This window comes from Eurytemora carolleeae, unplaced genomic scaffold, assembly GCF_000591075.1.
Source record: "Eurytemora carolleeae unplaced genomic scaffold, Eaff_2.0 scaffold347, whole genome shotgun sequence".
Classification (NCBI taxonomy): domain Eukaryota; kingdom Metazoa; phylum Arthropoda; class Copepoda; order Calanoida; family Temoridae; genus Eurytemora; species Eurytemora carolleeae.
Window position 1 is genome coordinate 101,453 of NW_019396270.1, and position 10,806 is coordinate 112,258.

Genomic DNA, 10,806 nt, shown 5'->3' on the forward strand with positions numbered 1-10,806 from the left:
ATCTTAAATATAAATATATTTTATAGTTAACTTTTTCAACTGTACTTTTACATATAGTATGTTAATTATCACAGTATTTAAACGATTTATAAAATTAATAATTAAAGTTAGCAATAGACCTAAAATAATGAAGGGGTCAATATTTTTTTCCTGAAATCAAATGATTGAAGTTATACAATGGTTCAATTTTAGTTTCAGATTAATAACCCAGCCCCCTTCAACAATATAAACCACTAGATAAACATTAAACGAAGTGTTTAATCCAAGAAAATTTGTTAAGTTCTTGTTGATTGTCGTCTAAAGCTCACTGTACTATTCTCCTAGCCTATTCTTCCGAACCTGGAGGACTTGCACTGCAGCTACCGCCTAAACAACACTTATAATAGATTTGATATCATAGCTAGGATATCAGGAACAGGATGAGACTATGACGAGCGGGGGAAGGAAGGCCGCCATAAGCCACAACATTTCCCCCTTCCATGCCACATATTAGCTTTTTTGTCTTCCGGCAGCCATAAGCCACAACCGTGCGGTCTTCAATGGCACAAGATTTGAGTCTTCCAGCAATTATTACGTTTTAAATGATAAATATAGAGCATTGAAATTATGATTTTCAAAAATTAAGCCACGTCATAAAAAAGATATCTATAAAGATATTTATATTTAAGTATTAAATTGAAATAATAATGATTCCTTTTATTGTAAACTGCTAAACTTATTTATCCCCAAAAATAAATTCAAACTTTCCTCTAAAATGGTTTGTTTTTGAAAATATTATTGACAAAAAAGAATGCACCATAACATACTCTTTAAGTTTAAAGAGCGCCAATAACCTAAAATTTGCAATATTTAAAGAGAAAATCGCAATATCGATTTTTTTGCGTAAAATGATGTTAAATCTTCTTTGTAAATTGTAAGGCAGTTTATCAACTGAACAAACAATTCATTTATCTTTAACAAACTTCTGAAATTTCTTAAAGGTAACATATTTCGCGTAATGTGGCTGGATTTATAAAAAAAAAACAATCTCAATGCACGAAATTTATCATTTAAAACGTAATAATTGTTGAAAGACTCAAATGCTGTGACATGAAAGACCGCACGGTTGTGGCTTATGGCTGCCGGAAGATAAAAAAGCTAATATGTGGCATGGAAAGGGAAAATGTTGTGGCTTATGGCTGCCTGCCTTCACACGCTCCCATGACATGAACTAGTTCAGTGACATTACATTTTTTGTACAGATTAAAACATCTCGAAAAATATATTGGCGCAGAAATTCTTGTGAAATATCTTTGTGGCCTAAATCGTCCAATCACGACCTTTAGATTGTTAAGCAGATTGACCTATCCATTGACTCAGACAAACTATATGCGTAATTTTTACAAAAAACATTTCCAACAGATAACAGGCTTTTTTTTCTTAGTTTTAAGTCCTCCATAGCTGGGAATTTTTGTACTGTGGATATCTAAATCAATCCTTGATCTCGATCTTATGTTAATCATTTAATATTGATATGATCAACTTTTTATGTTTCGACTAGAAACTATATTTATATATTATACTTTATTCTTGTTTTTATCTTATCATATTGTACCATTTTACCTTTGTGTACGAAATAAATCTATAATAATAATAATAATTTATTCGATCTCCTGCATTCTAAAAGCTAGCCAAGGGTTAAAGGGAGCTTGGATCAAGGGAAGAATAACTGAAATGCAGATATACGGATAGGTATAAATTCTTATAAATCCTCAATTTAAAAGTGCCTATAATGGATATCGAGATCAAGCGATCAGGATTATGAGTATCCGAAACAAAAGTTCCCAGTCAGCTCAGTTATTTAACCTAAAATGGTAATAAGATATGGGATTAAAGTTCAAGTCCAGAACAAAATTAGTCTCCAGACCTTGTTTTATCTCTAGAGGATCTAGAGCTAACTAATCTTAATTGAAGCCCCCCCCCATAAATACCTGAGTGGACAAAAGCTGTAGTTCTTGATTCTCCAGTGTTTCCGTTAACCAGAGGAACAGTGCCAGGGTTTCCGCTAAGGATGAATCTGCAACATTCCCAGATAAACTTCTTCTAGCCGCTAACTCAGTAATCAGTTCACTAGACACAGCAGCCAATCTTCCTGGATCAGAAACCTGAAATAAACAAAATGGAGAATTTAGAATTTGATGAACTGAAACTTTTTTTTGACTTAAAGCAAATTTGTATTCTTTCAATGCTTTCTATATTATTTCGCCCCCCTGGCTGGGAGATTCTTAAAAATATATATACCCATGTAAATATATTCTTAATACCTGATATAGATATTTAGCAAGCCTAAGCAGTGCAACCTCTAGAAGCTTGACTGCAATCTTCTCCTTCTCTCCAATACTACTCCTGAGCTCTGCTCCGAGAGAATCGAACCCTGCCTTGAAGAGAGCTAGACACTGATAAACCCGAACCTCCTCTGACATGAACCAGATTTTCCCCAGCTGTAGGATGATACTGTATAAATGTCTGTACTGCTCTGTATCCAGCTGGTTGTCGGATACCCTGTGAATATATCCTGTACTTTTATCCGTCACTAGCTCTGTCCAGTTCAATCTCCCCTTCTTTACACTAGCGTTGTAATCACTGAACCAGGAGATCATAGCAGCGGACTGAATACTCAGCAGGTTGTTAATTTCTACTGAGTTGAAGACCTTGAGAGGACAGACTGGAAGCTTGAGTTTCCAGGTGAGGAAAAGAACTGCTGCAACCTGGTGTTCAAGGGAGAGAATATCAGGATCAGGAAATCCTGTGTTCTTGATATGATCGAGAAGATGAAGATGTTTGTTCATGTTTAAACTGTCATAATCACAGATTATTTCCCCTGGTTCCACGTGTTTCATCAGATCCAAGGTTTTATCAATAAATCCTAGAAGAATATTGAGAAGGGAAGGGATGTTTTCTACCTGGAGTCCAAACTCTTTCTCACAAACCACCTTCTCATTGCAGGTAGTTTTCTTAAACTCGTCAGTTCGCTTCACAAGATCTCGGAACAGTTTTGAAAAGAAACTTCTCCATATTAGGTTTGAGAACTGTATCCGTAAACTAGGACAGGAGAGTGATGATAAACTCATAATCGAGGTTTCCAGGAGCTGAACATCGTCCCGATCTCTATGCCATCTCTGAAGTTCCTCCCAGCACATGTGAACCAGGAGAATATTGCAGTCCATAGATCTGGGAAAGTACTCGGAGACTTTCGTTACAAGAGTCAGTTCTTTGGTGTCTGTAAATCCTTCAATATTGGAAGTAAGGTTTAACGAATTGCTTCCAAGCTTCAGCAACCATTTTGATACAAGCTCCGCAACTCTTCCGTTCCCGTTGTCAAATACGTCATGTATTGTGTATTTTAGAATTAGCTCTTCTCCAGCTAATGACAGGACGCATTGATAAATCTTTAGGAGTGAGGAAACCTGATACAACCTTCGGGTCCAATCATCAACATAGCTCAGGGTTGATTTTATTCCTCGTAAACAATGTCTCCAGAGAAATATAAGCGTGTATAACTCTGTGGATATTGGGACCTTGAGAAGAATTCGTTTAGATACGTCCTGGAGAGCGGTTATAGTTCTATCATCGGAACCTTCTCTCAGACCAAGAAGAACTAGGAAGCACTGCTGGATGGAGGACAAGGACTCTATTGTAAAGATAGAATTACGCATGAAGGAAACTAAAATAGTTTCAAGGATCTCACAAGGGGATATTCCACTTTCTAGAAACTTCTCCTTAGCTCCGGGTTTGGAGGAGATCCTGCAAAACAGACGAAGGAGCTGAGGTTGAATCCGAGGAGATAAATCTTTCCTAAGACGAATTGTTGACCTGTCTCCGGACCCTAGCTCACCTTCAATATCAAAACATTGAATAAAGTCGGAGCAGAACATGTTTAAAGTCTCATTACTTGAAACTCCAGGTTTTATCAAGGAGAAAAGAGGAGCAACATCTGTCTCAGACAGAGAGAATGCAATGGCAAGATTCTCAACAGTCCAGTCATCTGATTCAAGTGCTTTTTCATCTTGCTTGTTATCCTCAAATACACAGTACAGACGAATAAGCTGTTTGAGTTTAGTTAATCTACTAATAAAAAGTTTCTGTTCCAAAGACTGAGATTTCTCATTTATAGCCGAGGAGTTTAATAAGAGGATTACAAGCTCTAGGAATTCTGCAGGAGACAGTTTTTCTTCCTCAGGGTTGGATAAGATCTGAAGAATTGCCGAGTTTTTCATCTGGATATTCCTAATCTCATCCATGAGCTTGAGCACCTCCTCCATGTAGTGGTTCGGCTTCTCTTTCACGAGCTCCTGGATCTTGTGCTGAGCATTGATATCCTTCTCTGCTGTACTACTGATGGAGAGAGCATGGAACGGGATGAAGAAGTGGCTGATCCTACCACTAGGTTGGAGAAACGAGGTGAATACCCGAACCGTATCCCGCCTCCGGGGTAGACCGTCATCTAGGCATACTCCGGCAGATCGAAGCAGGGTTCCATGCTTACTCACATGGAACTCCGTCACTTTAACCTTCTGCTCTGGAGACCAAACCTCGATCAGTCCTCGCCGAGGAAGATACAGGATGAGAACTGAAGCAACGTCCTGAAACAAGGTTTTATCATATTCAAATCCAGATTTTCATTTGAATCTCCATTGATGAGTATCAAAGATGTCTTGACTTGTCTTTCTTATGTTTTAGTTTTGTAACCAACCTGTGAAACCTGTGCCTGAGATGGATCAGTAAGTTTCTGTGAGTAGGCTAGAGCCCAACCCATCTGACATCTGAAAAACAAAGATTCTAGATTGTTATCTTTCCTTTTTTATCGATTTTTATTGGTTTAGTTAGTTTACAGCTTGAATATAATAATAATCTTCTTGAAAATATTTAGCCACTTATCAACTTAGAATACACCTAACTACTTTAAGCAAAGGGAAACAACTTAATGTTATACAAACAAAAAGCAAAGCAAAAAATTCTAAGAAGTTTCATTCCTGTCTGTACCTATGATATCCTCTCCAGATCTGAAGTACGGTAGCAGTGTAGTTATCTACTAGGAGGATACGGTTCTGTGAATCCTTTACTGCAGAGTACATCTTATTCGGAGATATAAGAACCTCAGAACCGTCCCGTCCCTTGTCCTATATAGATATCTTAGTCTAGTTTTTTGTAATGCCAGATTTTTCTGGACAACTCCGACTTAATTTGATTTAATTGGGCCCTGAAACTCTGAGACTTACTTTGATTAAATTAGGCCTTGAAACGCAGACTTAATTTTTTTTTTTTAAGGCCTTGAAATTCCGACTCACTTTGATCTAATTAGACTTTGAAACTCCGACTTACTTTGATCCGATTAGCCCTTATGTTAGCTTAGAGTGGTTTTAAGGTCAGGATTATATCAACCTTGACGTCTCAGGCTTCCTTTCACTCTAATGAAGAGTTGAAGAAGTATGAACCTTTCCAGCTTTAATTCTTTGTACATCTCTTGTGTCAGAAAAAAAGTTACTTAAAGCATCGATCCATCATTAAAGCATCATTAAAGCATCATTAAACCATCGATCCATCATGGAGAAATCCAAATATGTTGTGGATTGTTCAATTGTATTTCCCGATGATCTTTTCCCCGAGATTTTACCTTAAGAGAATGTGAGATAGAAAGGTGAACCAGTGGATCAGGAGGAGGTTCCTTTACTTCCTCCGAGCCCTGACCAGACCACAGGTTTCCTAGAGCTCCTACAATATTACAGAGTACAGATACATACTTCCTAGCCCTGACCAGACCACAGGTTTCCTAGAGCTCCTACTATAATACAGAGTACAGATACACACTTCCTAGCCCTGACCAGACCACAGGTTTCCTAGAGCTCCTACAACAATATAGAGTACAGATACACATTTCCTAGCGATGACCAGACCACAGGTTTCCTAGAGCTCCTACAATAATACAGAGTACAGATACACACTTCCTAGCCCTGACCAGACCACAGGTTTCCTAGAGCTCCTACAACAATGTAGAGTACAGATACACATTTCCTAGCCCTGACCAGACCACAGAGCTCCTGCAAAAATATAGAGTACAGATAAACACTTCCTAGCCCTGACCAGACCACAGGTTTCCTAGAGCTCCTTCAATATTACTGAGTACACATGCAAAAATGGATAATCGAAGATTCGGTATTAATTATTTTCTAGGAATTCATTTTAAAAATCAAAATGATTTAAGATCTTCATTTCTTAATTACAAGAAGTAAAATCAGAACGAGCTTAAAGAAATGACATTATTGGTGTTTTGGTACATTTGACATAAATGTAAATTTCGCCATATTTCGAAAATTTCAAGGTTTGAGTGCTCACAACTGGCGGGTGTACCTGAAGCAACCCTGAAGAATCCAGATTTAACAGTGGAAACCATATTTTGAGCTAACGCTCCGGCACTGCCAGGCCCACTGAACAAAAACAGTAATAACAATAACAATAACAATAACAATAACAATAACAATAACAATAACAATAACAATAACAATAACAATAACAATAACAATAACAATAACAATAACAATGTAACAGCAAATACCAATATTATCAATTTATATTAAACTAGTAAAGTTTAGTTTTAATTTGCTTTAAAATTCCGCGGATAAAATATTTTTGTTGTGCTTTCAGACATATTTCTCAGAGCACAACTTTTCAATTTAACTGGCCAGGAACTTCCTCTCGGCTGGCCACGTCAGGTCCCACACAAAATTTGCCCATCAGGACGTGAAACTTTAAATTTTTAACAATAATAAAATAATTATTCCGGTTAAGTTTGGTTCCGTAAAGGCCTAACGTAACCTATCCTAAAGCTGCTAGGTCCGACATGTTGATATTTTGCTCCAATTGGATCCGCATATTTTTGAGGATCCGGATCAGGGATCCTAAGCACTGCTTTAAAGCCTCAGAAAGGGTTTCGTAATTTACGTAAGCAAATTTATCCGGAAGAAATTGGCAAGCTTACTTCCAGTCCAAGATAAAAAGTAAACCTGGTTGCTCTATCATTATACTGTAGGAATGGATCCTGTCCTACAGTTAGAAAATACGGTTTGGTTGTTACAGGTTTATATCGTTCATCCATATTTCCACCTAGAATATAATAAATAGATAATAGATTTATTTGACATGAACTGTCGTTATAATTCTAAATGCCCTTCCAATTTGAGAATGGCAAGCCTGATTCACGAAGGGTACCTTATACCCCTTTATCTGATTAATAATATGGAAAATATCGTTGTTTTTCTAGCTTCAAAATTGTTATAAATTTCCTCCGTTGTTTCTGGAACAAAAATGCGAAGGTACTTTACAGAGAAACCACAATTGAAATTAATCATTATCAACTGTCAACCTCTGACTCTTTAGTAAAAATAAATTCAACCTAAAGTCTGACCGCGTCAACCTTGTTACACCGGATATTCCTATTGAGTGTCTACTTTATTTACCCAATGTCCGGCCGGTACAGTACAAACTGGGACCGGAAAGGTTGACCCGGCTCGGAAATTCAAATGTGCTACGGCTGCCCGTGCATTGGGCTAGTCGGCCAATCTCAGATCATACGTATTATTCTAACATATCTTTACAAACAAGGGATTTCACCGTGGGAACTAACCTTGCATAGTAAGCTGATAGTACTGATTGTAACTGGTATTTGTGAACACAAAGGACTCACAGTCGGCAACCTTCTGATACTTGATTCCTAGTATCTGGGCCTGAAAATGACAAAAACTTTGGAAATATTACATGATAGAATTTTTGGGTTTAGGTTTAAATATTTTCAATTTTTTTTCGCTGACGTTACTTTTAATCGATTTTTTTTTTGGGGGGGGGGGGGAATTTAGAGGAAAGAAAACTTTCAATTATTTTAAAATCATACTTTCGAAAAAAATCATTTTTGAAAATATACCATTTTTTTACTTATGAAAGTGGAAACACTTTAACCTGAAATAATCTTCTTCAATTATAATCTCATCATTACCTTGAGACTGGTTAGATGAACCGTCTCCAGTCCTCTTGCCATTGTGTTTGCTAGTTCTCCGATATTCCTGGAGATAGTCTCCAGTAGATCTCCAGCAGGGATACTAACCAGGACACTCTCATACACAACCAGCAGTTCTTAATATCTATCATTTGTATCCTTTCAACCATAAAGTGATCAAAGCATAAGTATGCTACCTAATGGTAGGTGTGAACATTAAGTAACTTATTGCTAGTTCAATCTTTATAAGCAACAAAGAGAAGGATATTATTTTTTACATTTGACAGTTGTCATCATAACCATGTATAGAAAGCTGAGGAACTGTTATGTTTAAAAAGCTTCGAATGTAAATTTTAAGTGACCCTTGATTAAACTTAATTTGTCTGAGGACAAATGATGGAGTTATTCTTGTTTTCTATCTGAAAACTGATAATTGTCAAATACAAATACAAATACTTGCAGTTTTGTAAAGCGAAGAAAAGGATGGAAATGGACAGAATTTATTCTTTTTATGACAAAAACAACGGAGTCTTCGATAAAGTTATTAAAATAAAAGTTATGCAAACCTTTCATTAGAGGATCACAGTCCCTTCCATTGGGGTTCTGTAACATTGCATACCTTGCATTGTCTGTGTGAAGAGAATATTGGAGCAATGTTTCCCCTCCGGCATTGACTGGAACTTAATGTGTCGGACTGGGGCAGGATGAAAACATTTCTGGACAATCAGCTGACCAGACTCAGTGTACACACGAACTGTATATAAAATATTTTAAATAAAGCAGCTGACCATACGAACTGTACATAAAATATTCAAAATAAATCAGCTAAAAAGACTCAGTGTACACAAGAACCGTACATAAAATAATTAAAATAAATCAGCTGACCAGACGAACTGTACATAAAATATTAAAAATAAATCAGCTGAAAAGACTCAGTGTACACAAGAACTGTACATAAAATATTAAAAATAAATCAGATGAAAAGACTCAGTGGACACACGAACTGTACATCAATATTTAAAATAAATCAGCTGACCAGACGAACTGTACATGAAATATTTAAAATAAATCAGCTGACGAGACTAAGTGTAAACTCGAACTGTACATAAATATATAAAATAAATCCGCTGACCAGATTCAGTGTACACACGAACTGTACATAAAATATTTGAAATAAATAAGCTTACCAGACTCAGTGTACACACGAACTGTACATAATATTCAAAATAAAACAGGTAATTAAAAGGTATGCAAGGCTTAAACAATAAACACAGGTTTTTATAAAAGTTTTACGTCCAAATCAAAACTGCATAAAGACTAACCTATCCCTGAGTTGAATCCTAGTACTGTAGAGTGAGCTATACTCTGAACCCTACCCTGAGAATAAACTGGGAACACAACCACGCTTGTTATCTCTTCGTCCTCCTACAAATACGTAAATCGGAGAACTCGAAGAAAAAATGATTTCTTAAAAAAATATATTCGAAATCAGATGTATCCCCACACTAAATGTTCCGAAATAAATGCATCCAACCAAAAAATATATGAAATCTCAAAACGAATCCTATAACAAAATATAAACCACCAAAAATGTTTTCAACCAAAAAAACGCGCATTTAATCAATTGTTTAAGTTATATAAACGAATAATCGAGTTTTTAATACTAGGACTTAAAAATATGTTTGAAGTTTAAAATATCATTTTTTAAACGTTTCGCCAACAAAATTGTTACGATATGATAAAAAAAACCTAGCCTGAGTTTGGTTATGTCTGATATTAAACCCTAACCTGGAGAACTGAAACCGTATCTCTATGGACCTGCTTTAGTTCAAGTTTATCTCCGCTCCAGTTATATCTAAAAAACTCCAGTTTCATTTAAATTTAATTGCTTCCGGATGGTGTCGTTTCAATAAAAAAAAAAGTGTATTTAAACATTAAACAAGATTTCTATATTGAAACAAATCAGTTTACTTCTTTTCTTATTTCTATCCTGTCCTGCTACTATTCCCCTGGTTTAAATATGGTTCGTCTAATTCTTAACACTGCTTTTAAACTATAAAAAGTATGGTTGCGAAACAACGTCCCATCTTATTTGTCAAATACAGTCTATTCTTAACTTCACTTTAGTCCCGGTTGTATCAACACAAATCAAAATCTAAGTTTAAGGGATGTTACTAATACAAGAATGAAGTGATATTACAATTGTTCTATTTGGTTCATTTGATTAAGCAGTGGCCGAATTTAAAGAATTTGAGCGGCGGTTTAAATTTAAGCCGCGGTTTAAATATGATTGTCTCCACTTAAAAATGTATCAAATGTTTCAAGATTTAAACCGCGGCTCAAATTCTTTAAATTCCATCTCGGGTTTACCTGATTAAAATAAAGTTTTGCCCTTTAGCTAGGCACATAATATCTCCCTGCATGGCATAAACAGATTATCAGAAGATCAATTTATTTAAATCAAATAAAGAAGATAAAAAAAAAAATATTGGGTCGACAAAAAATGACGATAGTATTTATTCAAATTGAACAAGTAATTTTACACTTCCTCTTTCTGGTAATAATTGCCTTCAAGGGAACGTAAACGTAATTTCAAGTAACTTACTGTAAACGTAATTTCAAGTAACTCACTGTAAACGTAATTTCAAGTAACTTACTGTAAACGTAATTTCAAGTAACTCACTGTAAACGTAATTTCAAGTAACTCACTGTAAACGTAATTTCAAGTAACTTACTGTAAACGTAATTTCAAGTAACTCACTGTAAACGTAATTTCAAGT

At 35.8% G+C, this 10,806-nt stretch overlaps 1 protein-coding gene across 1 annotated transcript in view; it reads right to left on the minus strand.

Moving 5' to 3' along the window:
• The window catches only part of LOC111699832 (rab3 GTPase-activating protein non-catalytic subunit), a 12,651-nt gene continuing 1,845 nt past the window's right edge, over positions 1-10,806 (minus strand). Inside the window, exons 3-16 of the mRNA XM_023470569.1 lie at positions 10,397-10,443; positions 9,815-9,881; positions 9,349-9,451; positions 8,646-8,780; positions 8,027-8,163; positions 7,661-7,760; positions 7,041-7,140; positions 6,388-6,464; positions 5,654-5,751; positions 5,023-5,159; positions 4,733-4,802; positions 2,304-4,622; positions 1,971-2,144; positions 1-366 (exon numbers count right to left, since the gene is read on the minus strand). Coding sequence (XP_023326337.1) covers positions 313-366; positions 1,971-2,144; positions 2,304-4,622; positions 4,733-4,802; positions 5,023-5,159; positions 5,654-5,751; positions 6,388-6,464; positions 7,041-7,140; positions 7,661-7,760; positions 8,027-8,163; positions 8,646-8,780; positions 9,349-9,451; positions 9,815-9,881; positions 10,397-10,443 — 3,618 coding nt within the window. The 3' untranslated portion in view covers positions 1-312. The remainder of the gene's footprint in view (positions 367-1,970; positions 2,145-2,303; positions 4,623-4,732; positions 4,803-5,022; positions 5,160-5,653; positions 5,752-6,387; positions 6,465-7,040; positions 7,141-7,660; positions 7,761-8,026; positions 8,164-8,645; positions 8,781-9,348; positions 9,452-9,814; positions 9,882-10,396; positions 10,444-10,806) is intronic.